General features: G+C 38.0%; 1 protein-coding gene across 2 annotated transcripts in view; it reads right to left on the bottom strand.

Annotated features, from left to right (window-relative positions):
• The window catches only part of LAMA2 (laminin subunit alpha 2), a 359,087-nt gene that overhangs the window by 120,072 nt on the left and 218,191 nt on the right, over positions 1-20,824 (bottom strand). For both annotated transcript variants that reach the window (XM_082048323.1, XM_082048322.1), the window contains exons 19-23: positions 17,385-17,596; positions 12,863-12,969; positions 8,513-8,693; positions 5,028-5,164; positions 2,384-2,620 (exon numbers count right to left, since the gene is read on the bottom strand). In XM_082048323.1, coding sequence (XP_081904449.1) covers positions 2,384-2,620; positions 5,028-5,164; positions 8,513-8,693; positions 12,863-12,969; positions 17,385-17,596 — 874 coding nt within the window. The remainder of the gene's footprint in view (positions 1-2,383; positions 2,621-5,027; positions 5,165-8,512; positions 8,694-12,862; positions 12,970-17,384; positions 17,597-20,824) is intronic.

A 20,824-nucleotide genomic window follows, 5' to 3' on the forward strand; every position in this document is an offset into this window, starting at 1 on the left:
GGTGGCTGGGAGGGGGTTAACAGAGAGAATCTGCCATGGTTTATTGTTGCCCTGCAGTAAACGGTGACACAGCCCAAGATTTAATTTCAAACTTAGATTTAAATTCTGGAAAAAGAAATCTGCTGACTTAATTCAGTATTATTTGTCCATTTTTTGTCATAAATTGTAAATTTGTTTAACATCAGTTGCAGTTTCTTATCATTAATCATCAGCTAAGTATATACTGTTAATTTGCACTCACAGAAACATAGAAGCAACTATATTAGCCATAAAAGAATAAAAAAAGAAACATCTCTATTTAAAAATGCATAAATCTCCATTCTTTCTACTTTGTGCTTACAAGAGCTACAAGAAAGACACTGATGTACTGAACCTAGTCAAGAAAAGGGGCACGGAGTTGGTTAGAGGGCTTGGAGAAGCTGAAAGAACTGAGATACTTCGATTTTTCCATTTCAGAGGATGATATAGGACAAAAAATGGTGATCATTAGGATAAGTTTTACTCAGGTGGTCCATGTGACCAACTCACTCAAGTTTTCTTACAATCTCACCATCAACTGAATCAGTATTTGTGAAATAGAACATGATGTTTTCTGTTCAAATACACCAGAAAAACAGGAGGATCGTCAAGCTGTCTGCATAAAGAGATTGTGAAACTCCCATTCTTGGAGATACTGCCTTAGCACTCCTTCAAACAAGGCACTGAACTAGATGACCTCCATAGGTCCGTTCCAAACTAATTTGTTCTACAGTTTTTCCATTGAATCTATCCTTTAAACTCAGAATGAAGGGGCTGGTGCCCATTTAACAAAATAATTACCTGGGAATTCAATGATTTGAATTCATCCTTCTATTTTACTTTGTGTCATTACAGTCCCTGAAAATGAATGAATCAAAATCACAGAAAGAATCTCTAGGGGTCATTTTTAAAAACCTCCTCCTTGAAGCAGGACTATCACAAACACTAGATCAGGTTACCTATGCATCTTTCTAGTCAGTTCTTGAAAACATCTGAGAATGGGTATTTCATAACATTTCTGGATGATCTGTTCCTAGTGATTTTTTTTTCCTAGTGTCCAACTCAAAATTCCCAACCTGCCATTTGCAGCTTTGTCACATCTTTTGCTACTATCAGAAAGGGCTTGACTCCCTCAGCTACTCTTTGAAGTGGCTGTAGGCTACAACTGCATTTTCTCCTAGCCCCTCCTCTTTGTAGACTAAAAGACTCCAGCTCTTTCATTATATCCTTACAGATCATCTGCTCTAAGTCTCTTTGCAGCCTTTTTCTAGATCATTTCCAGTTTCTCAACAGTCTTGAATCACATCCTAAAACTGGACGCCATACCAAGTGCAGTCTTACCAGCACTGAATAGAGGGGGATATAGATTCCTCTGCTGGCAGCTTCATTGGCCAGCATGATCCAGGTTAGTATGCGGTTTGCCTTATTCACAATAAGAGTACATTTGGCTTATATTCAGCTTGCCATTCCCCAAAGCCTGTATGTGCTTCTCTGCAGAATTATCACTCAGGATTTTTCCTCTCAAACTGCACTGATTCTTGAGGTTATTCCACTCCAGTTTGTGACCTTTCTATTTTTCCCAATCATCAAGCTTTTCAGTGACCCTCTAGATTGAAGTTTTACTGTTCAGCACGTCTGTCTCCTCCAAATCAGCAACATTCTTGAATCTGCTGATGGTGAATTCTGTCATCTGTGTCACTGAAGAAGGCATTGGCTCTGGGGTACTCTGCTTGCTGGCTACCAACTGCATGTCAAACCACCAATTGTTGCCCTTTAAGCTCAGCAATGCAGCCAATATTTAAACCCACTGGTTTGCTGGTCTTCGAAGAACAATTCCAAATAAAAATGCTGTGGGCGATGATGCCAAAAGTCTTTGCTTTACTGATACTGAATTGGATGCAGTCTACTCAGAAAACTGGTGAATTCTACTCATAAAATGATCAATATTGACTCCCTCTAAGTCAATATACTATAAAAAACAAACAAACAAACAAAACAAAACTACAAACCTAGCACTGTGGCATACTATTCTTACTTATGTGTTTACTTTTAGTTTGCCAGATATCTGAACAAGAATTGTATTGAATGGTCTTAAACTAGCAACAGTTCTGTAAGAACAGGAAGAAATGCAAAGAAGAGAGCTTAAGAGGATGGTATCCTGGCACTTGTTAGTGTGTGAAAAAGCAACTGATAATCACTTAAGGCTTTATGTTAGACTCCTCCCACAGCAGTTAACAAATACACTATGAAAACCAACTAGATTTGTTTGCATATATTGTTGGAACAGGCAAGTACAAATGTCAGTGAATTTCAGAATAAACTTCTCAGCAGCTCTGAGATCAGCTTGCAACCTTCATTGTCCTACCTTGCAGCTGCATTGGCCAGTATGATCAACGCATGAGCATCTCCCCAACTCTGTTTCACAGCTCTGTGGATCAGTCCCTGCCAGGAAGCACTGACAAGCAACACATTGTGGGTAATTCCAGTAACCCAACCTGCACTCAGTGCATTTATCTCCAGAGAATTCAGGGCGGCAGAAGCAACAGCCTGTATTTAAGTCACATTGAGAACTCAGGGCTCCAATGAGGCTGCAGTCACAGGGCTAAAAAAGGAGAGAAACAGGAAAAAAAATGCTATTGTGCTTCTGAAAAACAAACAAACGAATGGCCAACAAAAAAACAACTCACCTCTTTCAAGTATCTGTAAATCAAGTACAGCAGTGAACTTTCACTGTCTGAAGGTAGCATATCTGAATTATAAGGCTAGACATTTTTCTTTATTCTACAAGAGTCAAGCAATTACACTAAATACATTTACAACAGTGTTTTTTTTGGGAACATATATTACTTATCAGCGATAAGTTAGATAGTGAAACCAAATAAAGCCAAAAGGGTCAAGATACTAACATATTTTGTGGACAAAACTAACTTAAAAACTACAAGTGCTCTCTAAAAAGTGCTTTCTATGTAAATCCTCTTCAGGGCATGTTCACACCACTTTGCTAAAACTGGAATTTCTCAGTAGTCCCAGTAGAATCTAGTTCAATGTTCATTACTCATCCATCAGAAAGGTAAATATCTTCTTTGTACAAACAGGATTCTCAGATGACAGTAATTTACACAGTAGGGACAGAGATTTAGTCACGTGGTATACTGGGAAGTAAATGTGCTCACAGAACAAGACCTTGCGCAGGCAGGTAAGGATAGAAAATAGGTGGTTTGCCAGGGGGTCTAGATATTGAATACAGAAGTAGCAGGGAAAGCTGCAGGCTTCCTAAGAACAGAAGAATCCCTCAGTGCTATTACTGTGACTGTACTGCAAAGTTAGCACAGGACATTTGCTGTGACCATTTGCGTGACCAGAATCTCACAGGGAGAAGTTCAGCTTGCAGAAGCAAACTTTAGTGCCAGTAGTACAGGTTACCACAGTAACTGTCATGGACAGACTGGCTAAAACTAAGGACGAAAAGCTGTAAAAGAGAGCAGGAAAATGTGGATTCAGTTTCCAAGCAAAACTCGTTACTACCTGAATACTTACATCTCCCTTCTTCTGATCTGAAAAGGCCATTTCTAAAGAAGGTGATTATATACAGGAAACATTCAAATTCAATCTTTACTGAATACCAGAGAAACTATTTAACCACTGGTTAAATGTTAGACTGTGAGACTACTACATAATCTAAGATATAAACCTTCTGACAGATAGAACCTTATTCTACAAGGACATAAAGCTTGGAAAGCAAATTGTTTGCCACACACTGGAATAGCTTGGTGTGCAATATCAAAACCTAAATTACAATCACATGTTATGTTTGTTTTGCAAGTAAGCAGTTTTATGCAATGTTCTCTGTCCCCCTAAGTTACGACAGCCCTGGAAATCTTCCACAAAGAGTGTGAGCAGGAGATTCACATCTCACTTTGCAGAAATTAGCTGAAACATACTGAAAGAGATGTGGGCTGATAGATCATTATTAATTTAGATGGTGCCATGAAGCTGCCATACTAATGCACTCATATAAAAGACAATCAGAGAATATACTCTAGAACTCAAACAGAGGTCTTCAGCCTCATTAGGATGTTTTCAGAAGCCAAGAGTCTGTATCACAGCAGAGGTTGCACAAGAGGAGTTTTCCATACATACAAAAAAAAAAATCATTCTTGATAATTAGTTTGCAGCCTGAACTACACAACAAACAGCCTTTTAAGAGCGAGCATTGATGGTGTATGACCACGTTCAGCTAAGACAGTTTTTTGGAGTAATTGCAGCAGTACTATAAATCCCTCGCCATCAATGAGAATGGCAGAGAGAAGAAGGCATTTGAACTTTGCACAGTACTCACTGTCACCAGCTTTCAACCTTAATCAAATACTTCTCCCCTTAACTCAAGAGCAGGATATAACAATGTCACAGCCTCTTTGACAAACTATCGTTTTCCTATTTCTTCTCCCTCCTTCCCTCCCCTTCAGAATTTAACTGTGTCAAACTCGGGAATAAGAAGGATTTAAAGGCTAATGAAAAGGGTTATTTCCCCTTTAGAATACACTAAGAAAATGCATTTTACAGCTAAGGTGGTTGTTTCTTTTCTTCTCCTTTCAACATGTTTTATGCACAAGTATGCCTCAAATACAAATTCCCAGCGGTATCACAATTAGGGTCCAAGTAAACTTGTTCTGCAAAGACACCATCTATATACATTGTACAGTACTGTGTTAATCTCAGTCATGTTAAACACAACTATAATAAAAGAAACAAGACTCAAGCAGGACACTGACTCAGCATGATAGCAGGATAAACAGGGTGTTTGGTGTTACAGGCTGTGTATCTGAGACAGAGGATCTGCAGCACTCAGTAACAGATTGCCAACAATTACACCATAGTCTGACTCCAAAACTTGCAATGCAGAGAGAAACCATGATTTACAAATCTAAAACTGTGTTCCAGCTCCAAATTACTGTATTTTCCCCATGGAATAGAGGTAACACAAAGAGGGAAAATAGAGATCCACTTACCTTGCAGCCAGTGACAATGTCATGGCCCCAGTAATTTGGTGCACACTTGTCACACATCTCTCCAACAGTATTGGGAGGGCAGATACAGCGGCCACTGATGGGATCGCAATTATCACCAAATTGTGAACACTCACAGGCTTCATGGGAGAAAGAAAAAAATAAAGCAGAGGAAAAGTTACCCCTTTCTGTGACACCTGGACAGCAGAGCCCAAGAGGGTTAGGATCATTCCACCAAAGACTGTACTGTACAGTGAACTCTCAGTTATCTGCAGACATAGTGGGGAGGAAAGGGACAGTAAACCCAGAGAAACCAAGACCAGAAGCAATGCAACACAAGTTAACTGAGGCTGCAGTAACTGCAATGAGAACAGAATGGGAAAAATAAAGGCACCGACTGCAGAAGGGCAGAGACCTCTGAGAAGGTTCACTCCCACGACATGGCTGTATCCTTTCTAGGCCCACACTGTCTCATGTAAGAAGCCACCCAGCTGCCTCTGAGCCCACTACACAGGGACCTGCCGTATATTTAACCTCTGCCGCAAATCTGAGACAACCTCCGGAAATTTCTGCTGCTGTAAACAGACTTTTCTTAAAGGGCAAAAAGGGTGTTTTGGTTTCTTTTTCCCATTCAACTCCCTTTACATGTACTCTGCCTTGGGAAGACATCAACAATGTGTCTCTTCACAGAAAACTGGGATTCTTTGCAGATTTTATTCAATTAAAACCACTTTGGTTTTGGAAGTGGTTCCAAAAGTGATCTTTGCTCTTAAAGCATAATTAAGTGAACAACTCATTGGTCGCAAATGCAGATTCAAAGTATGTAAGTGGTAAGTAGTTACAGAGCACGAGATACCTGATTGCTGGAGGAGCAGAACTGGTGCATGGTTATTTTCCTACCCCTGAGGTCATAGCAAAAGCATCATAAGCAAACTGACTCTATCTATTCCTTGGGGTGTTTAGAAGGCAGTGGAACATAATGTTCATTGCTGAGGGCTGTATTTATGTTCATGTAAAACCAACTGTATGAAATACTTCAATTCAGAATAAAACTAGGAAATAAGAGATGTGCAAAGATAGAACTCAAATCTACAGTTCAAATAAGAAGTGACCTTTATTTTTCCCCATCAGTGCTTTCAAAATAAGGTAACTGATGCAAAAAAGACAGCACGTTTTGCCTCCATCATGCCAGGAACATGATGTTTTGCGTGCTACGTAAAATTTTTTGACACACTGGCATGAATATGTTTCAGCACACACCTCTCATTGGGAGACTGAGGCTTTTGGATGTGATAGCGGTTCTATTGGGTTCCAGTTTCTACACAAAATTGGTTCAAAAGGCATGGAGGGGGAGAAAGTGATACAGGAATGGTTTTTACATTTTTACTTTTATCATTATTAAAAAGAATATGGAAAAAATACAACACATCTGTTGCAAGCAATAATTAAATAGAAATATCTTGTATCTTTGCTCCTAGAATGTCAACACCAACTGATGATGCTTTAGGGGTGTTTTTTTAGGCTTTATGTTTTTTTTATTGCCCAAGAAAAAAAATCAAATTATATTCTCTTTGGATAAATGCTAGATAAAAGAAGTCCAATATTTTATTCGATGCTTAACTGTCACTATGGAATTCATTTTTGTGCACTTTCTTCCTAGCACAATTTGATATACTTTTATTAAATTTCTGATTTTTTCTGTGATTCATAATTTAATTCCTTTTTTTGTCATTTGAAGGAATACATAAAAAGCCTGCTAAAAATAAGTGCACAAAAACCAAGCATTTTGAAAACAGAATTCCTCTCCATCTGTTGTATTAACTTTGGAACTTCTAAACATCTGAATTTTCTGAACACCTTTGCTGTTTCAGTGTTTTAAAATATTTGACGACCATAAGCAGATACATTTCTATTTAAAATGTTTGGATTTACACTACTTTCCCATTTCACCACTGTTCTTTAAACTTTATCATTTCATGTTTGCCAAGAGCAGTTAAAATTTAAATGTGAAATCTTGTTAATTGCCATCTCTCTTTCCTTCCCCAATTGTATGAAGTTAACTACATTTTGCAGTATTTCACGATAGTGATGTGCTTTTAAACTGTGAAATGTCAGGATAAGAAACTAATCATTAAGATATTTTATATTTTTTACCTCCATATTTGTGCTAATAGCTCTAGAATTGCAGTTATCACGTGAACTTTATTTCAGGCTCTCTCATCAGTAAGCCTGGGAACCAATCTTTCCCTTTTCCAAGGTACCAATGTGTTCAAATTTTTCAAGATGATAAACATATTCTTAGCCCTTCCTTCCCATGAGAAGCAATAGTGTCATGTTTTCAAATAAGATCAGTAACCCAGCCTGGCTCAAGGTTTATCAACACTACAGGTGAGATTGAATTTTGCTGCACAGATGAAGGTCTTGAGGTCTAGATGCTCCTTCCATTAAAAAAAGGGGGTAAAAAAAGGCAGAGTGCTAGGCTTGCTGCTGCTGCCATTCCAGATGGGAAAGGAGAAGGAATGGGATAATGGACATGGTGGTTGCTGCTCCTGCCTGGAGAATAACAGCAGCAATACCCTTGGCTTTATAGCACTCTGCTATCAGCAAAGAATGCTGCGGAGCCATCGCCATTCTGGTGTCACAGCTGCCAGCCACACTAGACAATTACCTACGTTTTCCATGATCACACCTAAGTGAGTCTATGAGACTTTACAAATATGGTTCTATTAGCAAAGATGGATATTTCCCTGTGAAGAGACCTGTTGATTAGATTCTTTTCGATGTAGCAGTCTGTACTGCTTTAAGGACAGGAAGCATTCATTTCCATGTTTGACCTAATGCCCAAAAGGACAAATGTAAATGTAAAGAAATGGCTGGATTTATTTATGTCTGATGCTAGAGTTTCAGCATCAGAAAATATATATTTTTCATGTGTTTACACAGGGGACACAGTAGAGAATTTTATCTGAAGATCTTGTTGTATACAAAAAGTGTACAAGTAAGAAAGATCCTAAATATTACTGTATAGAAATTTAATAAAAAAGGATCAGCCATGTAAGAACAGTGAAAAGGTCTGGGATAAAACTAGAAGCAAAGGGACTTAAGGGACCTTTTTTTTTTTTTTTTCCCATTCACATCCCTTCAAGCTGATGTGATTCAGCAAGCACCTTAGACTTAAGATGCTCTTACCATAACTAAATTACAGGAACTTCATAGGAAATTTTTGGTATAAAGTACCTGGAGAAAAGGACATTTCTGTTCCTTCTAAACATGATAGACTAGCCATAAACTGACCCCAAAATTGCAGGAATTGCTTGGCTCTTTAGTTCTTGCCAATCATCATCCTTGCAATTGACTGATTTACAAGGCTGTCTATGAAAACACCTACCTGTCAGGCAATCCAAAACCAGCCAAACTAGAATCTTAGTAATGAATTAAAAAATAAACAAATACATATATCTGCAATCAGCTACAAAGAATTTACATACGAGTACAGCCTCCTTCTTCAAAGTTGTAAAATCCATGAGCACAATGGTCACACTTTTTTCCCGTCACTCCAGGCTGGCAATAACACTGTCCATCTCCATCACAGTCAAAGGACTTTGAACCAAAAGAGTTGCAGTTGCAGGGAACACATCCTCTTGAAGACTGTAAGCCAAATGTTTCAGGCTGCCAAAGACAGAAGAAGTGTAGTTAGTACATGGAATAATTACCAGGAGAAAAGCGGAAAAGGTGGGAGTGTAGGGAGATCAAGGTGGTTCTTTCTTCTTCATCGCTGAAATACTACTTGTAACCAATTGAATTATAGTGGTAAAACACTGGGACAAGTGCAGTACATACACTACACAGATGAAAAGAATCAAGATTTCACAATGTTACCTGATGCTATAATGAATGTTCTGCAATGTAACGTATTCCCTATGAGGTTATGTTTCCATAGACAATTCCCATAAGAAATGGAATGTATGTCAGCATCATATATATCTATATATCTATATATCTATATCTATATCTATATATATATATATATATCTGTGTCTGGGTTGTAAGATTATGTCAGGCAGAGTTTGTTGCTAAGAGAGGGAATGCAAATTCTTGGCTAAGAATGGAGACTGATTAAACTGGAAGGTTTCTGAACAACTAGGTTTTATCTACCAGGGGCAATGTCTGTATACAGTGTTCTGTAACTCAAGGGCATTTCTTTTGAATGATACTTAAGAATAACTCTGGAAGAACATAGATATAATGTACTTGTTTACATTAAAAGCAAATAATGGGAATTATCTATTTTTAAGATAAAAACTTTGTCTTCCAGTTAGGTCTAAGACTAAGCTAGAAGTAATCGATGAGTCTGTTTCTCTTTCATTCTTTGCTTTCTTTTTTGCATTGAGTACTGTAAAGCTCCTACAGAACCAGAATAGATGTTATCAACTATAGTAATAAATTTCCTCCTTAACTCCATTAGTGAAGTGTGGAAAGTACACTTGTAAAGAAGCAAAGACACATGGTCATTTGTATACTGTAATATGGAGCTCTGCATGAAGCTTTTAACCAACAGACCTCATGGGTTTCACTGCACCAGGTAAAAGAGGCCCCTAGGAGCAAACCATACTTGATGCTCAAATTCTGAACTCAGTCTTGAGCTAGAGTGACTTAAAATGGGAGTACTTTTCTACCTTTTTCCCCAGGTGTGCTGATTTTTAGAGGATATTGAAATCTAAATCATATTGTGAACTTCACTTGAAATTGATCTTACAATATTTGATAGTAAAAAAAAAGAAAAAAAAATAAATCAGAGACTTCCCTAGGAAAGCAAAATGCTAAAAATGAGATATTAAAAAGATCACTGCTAATGAATATAAATGGAAAAAAGTGGAAAATATTTACTTTTACAATCTACTGCTGTGTGAACCAGGTATGTGGTGACAGATTTTTAGCTAGTATACATAAGTACAGATTTTTCAAGTCAATGGAGCTGCACTGACTCACATTTCATATGGATCTGTTCCACAGTGGAACCCCTAACTTCTTGTGTAGGTGAATCCCCAGAGACTTTAGCAGGTTTCCAGGTAGAAGTCCTGAAATCTGATCTCTGACGTAAATATTGAGAATCTGCTGATAGGTATCAGAATACAGGACCACGCCTATGGTCAGAATTTGGCTTGAAGAATCCTATGAACCTAAGAAAATGCTTCATTGCCCATATAATAAAGAATTACACTCACTTTCATTTCCAAATTCTATATTGAAATGTTTTGCCAATTACATACTTCTGCATGACAGAACACAGTGTATCAGAGAGAAAGAAATACCCAATTAAAATGAAACTCCAAGATTCAATTAACTATACAGTCTATCTCTAAAGATTTATTTTTCACAGGAAGAAACACACAGAAATGTGAATAAGCAAAAATCTCATGGCAGACATTCAGATTAATGCAGTGAAGTGACCAATGCACAGCATGCAACTTAGTTTTCAACAGAAAGTTTGATAGGATCTAATAAATTCTGTTTATAAGAGTGAAAGCCAGAAAAAGTCTGATACGCTAGAACTCCACACTGCGTGAAGGAAGAAAAGATCACTGGCATGCTGGGTCATATTCTATGATGAGCTCTGCACAGTCAAAGACATTTTGATTAGTCATGCAAACTCCCAAGATGAACCCTCAAGCCCTCAGCAAAGCTTGTTTATACACAGAAATTCTAAGAATCACATTTACTGAATGAGAGATAAGATCCTGGATAACAATGAGGAAATACAATTAATTTTCTGGATATGTTATTATATTCTGTCCCTGCATCAGTGTAGGTCAAGTGTTTGTTTGGGCAACACAGTTAGGTAATAGATGTTAAATGTGTAAAAACTCGTGTTCTCTAAGTGGATCCGTACAAGTAAATACGGCATGGGTCCCCGAGTCCGGCTGAGGAGGATAAACAGTGCTAGGTATTTTTCAGACTGGGTGTGACAGAGTGAAGGTTTTGAGTTACAGGCAAAAAACCCAGCATTTCTAAAACACTGCTTTGTTAGAAGCAGTTACATCATAATTACTTTATTTCAGGAAATAAGTTGCTTTGTTGGTCTGTTGTAAACAATGAACACTTCTGTCATTTTGGGCATTACATTCAAATAATGGGCACTTGACCTGGTTAAAAATGGCTCAGATAACTGGTCATATTCACTAATGAGAACTTTTTAAGACCAGTTATGTTTGATATTTCAAGATCAGATCTTAACACTTTGCCTCTGGGGCTGATCCTTCTCGCAAACTCCTTAAGCTTTTGGTTCTTTAATTGGTAGAAAAGGAAGTATTCTTCTGCTGAAGTCCCTGAAAATCACCCATACATTTCGTACATGCTGCTGCTGATGGTGCTGGTTTTGGACTTATTCCAGTATTTGACTTCTGGCCTATGTTGTCATTTGCACAATGAGAAGCCCTAGGAGTGGGGAAGTATCTCAAAAGGCTGCCTGTCTTCTGAGCCTATGAATTTCTTGATAATTCTGTATACTGTAGCATACTACAAAAAATATCTGCGAGAGCTCCAAATGCAAGCAAATGTGAGATTTCAGCCCATGCAACGCACACAGTTTGATTACCGGAGTAGCAGGCCGGTAAGCACCCCGTGGGCACCCACTGGCACTGCTGACGCCCCACCTCCGAGGGGGGACTCGGATCTGCTGACTGCTGCTTCGTGCATTTTCTTTCAATTTAGGCATCTGTCTGCTGATTTCACAGCGTCTGCCCATGAATCCTGATTTGCAGATGCATCTTCCTGACATGTCACATCGCAGTGACACGGATCCTACAGCACTGCAGCCACAGGGTATACAAAACAGCTTTTCTGGGGCCCAGAAGTAGCTGGGCTTTAAGAATGAAAGGTAGACACTGTTAGAAAGTGAAGATAAAGAAACTACAACAAATAAAAGAGTGCAGTAGTAAGCAAAGATTAATCCCAGCCAATGGTCAATATTGTATCACTGAGCTTGACGTATTTTCTGCATGTAATCTGTGCAAATTCCATCGATGTCAACAATTTTTCTTTGAACAGACTCTTTAAATACTGTTGAAAATACATAGTGAGCAAACCTCGTCAGAAGTTATGCAGTTTACACAGGGTGAAAACGATCCTTGTGATTTCTGCAGAATTATTTATGTGCTTTGAATTACACACACGTGGAAGTGTTCTGAGGACACAGGCCTAAACCATGAGTCCTCACCCTGAGCTAGAGAAATGGGCAGCCAGCTATAACATGTTTCTTAGCAGCCTAAAGAAAACTCTGTAAAAGTTCATGAAACGCTGTTTTTTGCAGTGATTTATAAGAAAGCAAAACAATGTCAAGGCAAAAGACACTTTCACCAAAAAGTAATGCATTATTTGGTCAATACATGAAGAATGCCTAAGAAAAAACATAAAAGCAGAACATCCACAGCAGGAGTAAACTAGCATTCTGCTTTTTTTTTGAAAAATCAGATGCTATCTGACATCTAGCAACTTCCTTCATAGAGAGATGATTTCCCAGAGCTTCAACGTTTTTAGCTTAATTTATTTATATCAAACACTCATGGTATAAAGTCTATATACTACATATAAAAATATATGTACAGTGAGGTTTCAAATATATTCATTGCATGCAAATGCAACATTCTGTGTTTTCTTCTAGAAAAACCTTTAGAAAACATTTTTTAGAAACATTTTACCTTTCTGTACATGAGAACAACCCATATATGTTCTTTAAGTGAAAAATGAGCAAAAAAGGAAAACTACCCAAAACCAAAGGATATTCAGTTATGACAAACAGGGAAGAAACCTGAAAGGAAACATTGTTTCTTGTCACTCACCTTGCAGACATCACACCGGCGCCCAATCACGTTGGCTTTGCACTCGCACTGGCCTGTTCGAGAGTCACAGATCTCTGAGAAGGAGCCGTTGATGTGACAGTGACAAGCTGCAGAGGAAGAAGAAGGAGCTGTTAATGTGTTTCTAGAAGCTTTGCCACCCTGAGAAATCTAGCAAGGCCTGAGTAAAGCAGGAAGGTGTCACTCCTATATGCCGACAGCAGACATGAACCTACCCATATTAATGTGGAATTGTGCTCCAAATTATTGCAGTGAGAAATTTTTTCCTCAAGTTCATAATCAGATTGTCTTATAAGCTCCTTTCGGATCAAAACGGGATGTTTAAGGCACATTACCAAGTAAGTGCCCCAAAAATCAGAGGAGGCAGTGCGGCACTGAGATTTTTTAAAAAAATAAAAGGTTACAGACCTTTATAGAGGGTGTGCATGGGATTTAGCTATGGCAGTGGGAGTACTATTGCTTCGCCTGCTGGTCCTGCTGCCCTGGAGCCCAGTCCACGATGATGTGGTAGGGAGGAGGTGTTGGCAGGCTGAGGACCCAGAAGGTCACCTTCATGGACCTCGATATGAGGACAGTAACCTCCTCAGCCCCTCAAGAGCTCCTCCATGCAGGCAGCACCCAGAGGTATGGATGAAAAAGAGACAAAGGATTATCTCCTTCTGTGACTTTCTGGGATCTTTGCCTCAGCAACAGCACCACAGTTCCCAGAAGAAGCGTAACACAACTGAGCAACCTAATTCATCAGAATGCTCTCTTCAGGATTTAAAATGGCAATGAAAAGGAAATGCTGTGTCTTGAGGAAAATAACAATGCTTTTGTCTTCTAAATTCTCACATTTTAGAAGAAGAGAAATTTTTGAGAAGCTTTCTATCACCCTTTATGTTTTTCGTGTCCACAATTCTTTTGGCATGCAGAGATTATAAAAATAATCCCTTTGGAGCCCACAGTAGAGAAGAAGGATGTGATGGGGTGTCACAGGGATTATGACCAGGCAGTCATCAGTTTCATCAGTGTGAGCTGGTTCCTGCACATCACTTTTCTTAGAGGGGAATGAAACCACATCTTTATGTTGATTATCAACGTACTCTGTAAACCAGTGCCCCAAACCACATTTTGTCTTCCCGTAGTGCCCTGACCACATGTGTTGGTCTTTTTCTCAACATGACAGCTTCATTTTAAGAAACACTTAAGGAGTCCAGACAGTGAACACATGGTGGTCACATACTTGCATGTCACAAGGTGCCATTTGAGACAAAGCGGTTATATTTTTTTCTATATATAGAGTATTACAGCAAGATCTTCCTCATTACTTTATTGAATGTGCTGTACTGTAAATGGAAAGGATTATTTTCTGTTCTTCTCCCTGCTTTCGAGGTATTCTGCAGAAGTTGCTTCTTTCAAATGTGACTTTATCACTTGCCAGTATTTTCAGGGCCTTGTTTCTCAAATGTTTGCAAAGATGTCTTATATTCAGGAACAATTAGCAAAAATACTTTGGGCTCTCTTATCAGTCTGGTAACACCTTCACAGGTTTTGATCTCTTTCTGGTTTGCTATTTATTTTAAAAATGTAAACATTTAAAAACACTTCTGCTGTAATTAACATCACTTTTCTTTTACTCTCATTTTTCAACACTGACTGAATCCATAATTTACCTTTCATCCTGTACACAGCCCTCCTACCACTCTATTTATATTTTAAAACTGCTGACACTCCAAAATGTACACAAAGATGAGTATTACATATATACATTTTCAGTATCTTTCTAGTTAAAAAGGTCAGCAATGAAAGATGATACATAAGCCCAGACTCACAAAACCACAACTCTCCAAGAAAATTAGCAGTGTTTCACCACCGTTTTTATAACGACCTCAAAAAATAAAGCTTGTCTTATTTGAATAATTTTGCTTATCAGGGATATGACACCACAAGAATCAAAAAAAGAAAATTTACAGATGAGTGTGTCTTGTTTATATTATGTATTACCGCAAACAGCATACCATGTATTCTTAACTCAGCCTCAGATGACTGAGTGTAGTACAGTGGTATGGCAGAATTTGGAAGTCAAGACTTTGATTGCTTTTCTTGGCTCCAGCAGTACATACATAAAGAAGAAACATACAGTCAGGGCTATTCATCTACTAAACTGCTACTCAATGTGAGAAATTGCAGTTATCTCACCTGAAGCCTTCTCATTCATTTACCTCTACCGGGAAAGTTAGCTACCTCAAAATGGTTGCTATAATACAATACTACTGTCAGAGAAGTTTGCCTTACTTTTTCCCCAAATGACACTAGTCAAGACCTTCTCATTCTCCTTGATTTGTATAAATATTTATATGTGTGTATTTATAACCGACCTACACACTTATTCACCTCCAAGAGTAGTACCTATGCACTGGCGCATAGGCAGACCTGAATATTTGCTTTAAATCATCTCATGTCACTTTGCTCTATTACCATCAGCACAATCTCCAGGTATTTGCTTCAGTACATTGTGCTGTTTCACACCAAAAAACAACCTACTAGAGTCAAATCAAATAAGCTTAGGACATTTACTCAGTGTTCTTAGATTTATTATTTTATACAGATACACCAAGAAATTCAGAGATGCTATAGTGATATAAAGTTGTACTGTCATTTGAAACAGTTAATGCACATGACAACTGCACTGTACTGAAAAAGAGCAAGAAACATTTCCAATGATAATTTGAAAGCAAAATTCATGCTTTGCAATACCCTTGGATTTGGCTTTTTAATAAGGAATGAAATTGAAAACAACAAAGTAAAGGCACAGTCCCTCTGATATTGTAGCTGCAGGGCAAACTTCATGGAAGTCTGCAAAGGAAATAAAAAAATCATATGCAAAAAAGAAAACCCACATGAAACACAGAGAGTAGATGAATACAAGGTAACTGTGAGCACAAGGCTATGAATACATTAGGGGGCTCTCCTTGTCAGTGATACTAACAACAAAAGCAAACTTGTAATTCTACATTAAACATATATTTATTTTTAATATTTTTTTAATTGTATGTTTTCTGAACTCTCCTCATATTACATCTCTTTCCCATGCAGCTGCTACTACTGTAGAAACATTCAAAGCAACAGTCCTCTCAGTGCCTCAGGAATGTTGACAAGCTACTGGAAGCTATGATTCTTTTTAAATCACATTACACACTTAACACTGTAACTTATATGACATCTTTCATCATGAACTGTTTGTTAACTCGTGCAAAGAATGTATGTGCTTGTCCAACTTTTATCCAGCATTGTATAAAGTAGGTATGGGAAGAATTAACACAGGTATATGTCTTCATGTCTATCTACATTTACTAGTCTTAGCTGAGAAACCTGATGATGTTCTGCATCTCGCTGGCTCCCATGCAGTCTTAGGTGGTCCAACAGAACTTAGTACTATCACTGTCAAACTGCAAGCCATTCAGAGAGCAAATCCTGGAATTGGATGCCAGTGGCTCAGACTTTCACGCTTGCAACACATACTGCAGAAGTGGTCCCTGTGTTCACACAAAGTAGAGAAGACAATGGCCCAGCTCTTTTACTTGCATATTTTTATCCTAATATAACACCTTTGTACTCAACGGAGTTGCTTTGAGTTTATTCCAATGAATCAAAAAGGATTAAATCCTTGTGATGGTGAAATAAAGTGCTCTGCTCTTGCAGGAAAGATTGTAAACCTGCTGTATTCCATTCCTCAGAATGGGGTGGAAGGGTATGTGAAAGATGTTTTTAAGTTAAAAGCCTTTGTTCTGCCTAATAGCTGCATTCTGAATTTCCCAAGTAGCAGCTCAGAGAGCACCACTGCCTCCTCCAGAAGCAAAAGCTCCTGTTCCTACCAAATCTTCCATCTGCCCTCCATATTTTTTTGCAGTCGCTATGGGGAAGCATGAACTGGGGCCCACACTTAAACAACATGCCACCACTAGCTGAGGAGCGGTAGCACCTTAAAAAAATTGTCAGGAGATTTTAGACTCTGCTTTTCAGGAAGCAGGAAAATCTGGCCCTGTAAAAGGCAGCAGCTTCCAGCACTTACTGCAGTCATGTAGGTGGGACGGAGGTCACAAGGACTGTCACGCTTGGAAACACCACTTTCAGCACCAGTCTTAATAGTTAGTGGGATTTCCCTGGATGCTTTATAGATTTTTTTAAGTGAATCATTTTCATTTATTTGCATTTATTTTTGTAGATCTCACATTTAGTATAACCTTTTGCATCCATGCAATGCTCCACTCTCCCAGGTTTTTTCCATGTCTACTTCATTACTGTTTCAGGTACAGCAGGAAGTTTTTTAATAGGGTCTTCTTTCTATTTACTTTGAAGCCTCCCTTTCCAGATGCATATGCAAGTAAAACTATTATAACTAGCGGTGTAAGTACACTGTATCATTCTCCTGCTCACACATACAGAGGCACAGGCTCCCTCTCAGGAACAGAGTTATAGGATAGATCAATACTGTCAGCAGCAGTAAAAGTTCATGACTTACGTTGACAGTTCCTTGCATCAAGTGCATCACCAAAATATCCATCAGCACACCTCTCACAATATTGGCCTGTTGTACCTGGCTTGCATATCAGGCAAGCACCAGACAAGCTGTCACAGCTGCCAGGAATGGAGAAGTCAAGGTTGTCATTACACGGGCATGGCTGGCACGATCCGCCTGGTATTAGAGGTTGTCCAAAATAGCCTTCTGCACACCTAAGGTAAAAGACATCACCAGTTAGGACTCTTAAACAATCCTCTTATTAGAAATATTTCATTTTGTTGCCTCACTAATCACCAAAAACGATTTGATCTTCTTTCAAGTATTTCTTAAGCGTCTTTTCCCTCTCTCCCTCCTTCTCCTTTTTAACAGCACTGTAGATACAGTACCAGCTGAAATCCTGCCAGTTCTGCTAGTAATTAGATTTCAGTGGGAGAAAAATCTTGTCACTGGCACTGAAGACGAGACAAAGCATAATAAGAATCTGTCTGTTGGCACACTAGAGGAATTCAGGTCCATGTTAGATAGGCTTTGTATTTCAGTACATCATGCCTAGATGTTCTGTATTCATTCACCATCAAGCTTGATGATTTTTTCCTTCTACCTTAAAAATTCATTTAGTTTAGAAAAACAGGTTTAGAAAGTATTACAGACATAAATTTGTTTACCTGCACAATCAGATTTGTTTAATTAATGGATTGCTAATCCCTCTGTATAGGCAGGTAACAAAAGATGGTTCATTATCACAGGAACTATGTTGGTATTTACTATACCTTTCAGATTTTAACAGAGATGCTTAAAAATATCACCTTCTTTTCCACCTTGCCCACCAGCAATTTCCTGTGAGTACCATGTAAAATAGGTTAGTGAATCTGACCTAGTATGAGGGTATATTTAAAGCAAATTTCTACTTGCTTCACAGCCTATTTCCTATTTATATTCTGGTCTGCTTTCCCTTTCTATTACATTTGCTCCCACTTCACAATAAGAGCTGCTTGTAGATAGGGAAAGAAGAAAAATTGCCCAGTTCAAGCTCAGTAAGTTATTAATGTGCATCTCAGATGAACTCCAATTAGTGTGAAGAAAACAGAAAGTATATAAAACAAACCATATAAATTAATGTTTCCTACTATTTTAAGGTTGGTTTGAATGCAGTTGTAAAGTACAGAGATATCCTCTCTGTGTTGTAATAGTATTGGATGGCCTGGTCAAACAAAGATTTTTGCATACCATCCTGATATGGGAAATGCAGAGCTCCACTATGCCTTCACTCTTGTCCCTTTATTCTCATCAAGCTCCCCCTTTTCCTTGCATGCAGAATATCTCATGAAGTTCCGAACTGCATCCTAAACAAATCCATCTAAACGCTTATTAAGTATTATTCAAGAACATTAGCAAAGATGACTAAGTAGGAAATCATAGTTGGATCTAATTGAACAGTTTTTTTGTAGTCAGATATCACACAAAATAGGATTTTTTCCATTCTCTAACAATACCCACAATGCAGACTGTAGATGAATATATATGTATACATAATCCAGTGGTTTGGGTACATCTAAGCAGTCAAGAATATGAGCAAAATTTTCACAACCTAGCCCACTGTGCATTACTTCTTTGGCATAGCCATTTCTTACAATTATCTCCTCATAGCAACAATGCATTAAAGTCTCATCATTAGAATAATTCAGGCATTTTATTTACAGAACCTGTCACGAATGCAGACACATATTGTGTCTGTATTATCTGCAAAGAAATAGATATTTTTTCCTTGTATGGAGGATATCTCAGCAATCACAAAAGACTGATTTTTAGCTTATTTTTGTCAAAACAAGTTGGCTTTTTTTCAGCGATGGTATCTCAGTGACAAAGGCCAGGAATGTCTTAATACATGTTACAGTTAATAGCCATGTTTTATCAAAGCCAAAGAATGACTGCATAATTTATGCACTTATCTTCTTTTACCTGAAATGGATGATGCATGAAGTTCATCCATGCTTTGCTGAGTTCTTTCTCACTTACTACTGACACATTTGTCATAAATCTGTATCTTTTGGTACTACTAACCTATCTGATTTCAGTTAATGTGTATTCATTTTCCTCTTTCACTTAGGGGTTAGTTCTGTATCTGATAGCATTCACAGAAACTTACCAAGCACTTCGCAGAGGAAAAATACTCTAGGGATTTCTGAGAAATGCTCTGCTAATAATTTCCTTCTATTAATAACAGGAGACCTTGATAACTCTTTGTATTCCCATCAGTTTAGACTTTGCTAATTAAAATTAGCAAAACCCACTACCATCACATAGCCATGTTTTACTTATATAAATACATATCCTGAAATCCAGATTCAAGATGATCGTGAAAGTAGGGGTAAACCAGTTAAGCTTAAAACAAAACTGCGTGCATAGACCTATGTGTAAATTCCTCCACTTTTTCTCACACTTCTTGCAGGGGAAGATTAATTCACTAATTCCATCTTCATTCCCTTAAGGACATTTCTACTTCAGCTACACTTCTCAGATTCAAAGTATTACCTGTTTGGCAAGGTTCATATTAAAAAAAAAATAATGTATGTGGCATGGAAAATTACATTTATGTATAACACAAAGCACATATCTAAATAAATGACCAGTAAGTACAACAGAACACCTCTGGGATGAAAAAAATAAACAAAACCAGGAATAAAAGCAGAGAAGAAAGGCTGTTTTCATATTTTTCTTTCCTCCTCTATGCCCACCTTTACTCTCAAATGCAGATGTGTCTGAGACTAACATCATTTGTTTTTATTTGGCATAACTGATGCCAAATACAGGACTACTACATAAATATATGTGTATGTATGTGTACTGGATCTGGCTAGGATGGAGTTAATTTTCTTCATAGAAGCTTGTATGGTGCTGTGTACATACACATCCATGCACACAAACACAGGTTTATTTTATACTTTTCTTTCTATTTACTGGGAAAAAAACAAACAAACAACAAACCAACCAAAACTTCAAGACAGAGTTAATTTAGGCTGTAAATCCAAACAATTTAAAGCCTGGCAACACTATTTTTACAGTTGCTTTGGAGCTTATGTGCATTCAACCTGTGTACAAAATTGGGTAAAAGCTCTGTGGAGAAAAAGCCTGTGAACACAGAGTTTAAAAATCTTAAGTCAGGTGCACAACACAGATGTTATTCTTGTATGACCAACCATAAATCTTGCATTTTCTAATGTCAGAGTGCCTACTTTGCAAGCTGTAAACAATCTTGCGTAACACATTTGTTGTATCAAATCTCCTGAACATTTGACCCTTTTCCCATCAGCACTGCAATACAGATTTGCACTTCTGGCACCAGAGGAAGAATTATATTAGCTAGAAGGAGCAGCAGGTTGAAGCCAAGGGACTCACAAGTGACTGTGGCTGGTGACATCTGTGCTATACCTGAAGAACTG

Source organism: Streptopelia decaocto (assembly GCF_964273445.1).
Source record: "Streptopelia decaocto genome assembly, chromosome: 3".
NCBI classification, from domain to species: domain Eukaryota; kingdom Metazoa; phylum Chordata; class Aves; order Columbiformes; family Columbidae; genus Streptopelia; species Streptopelia decaocto.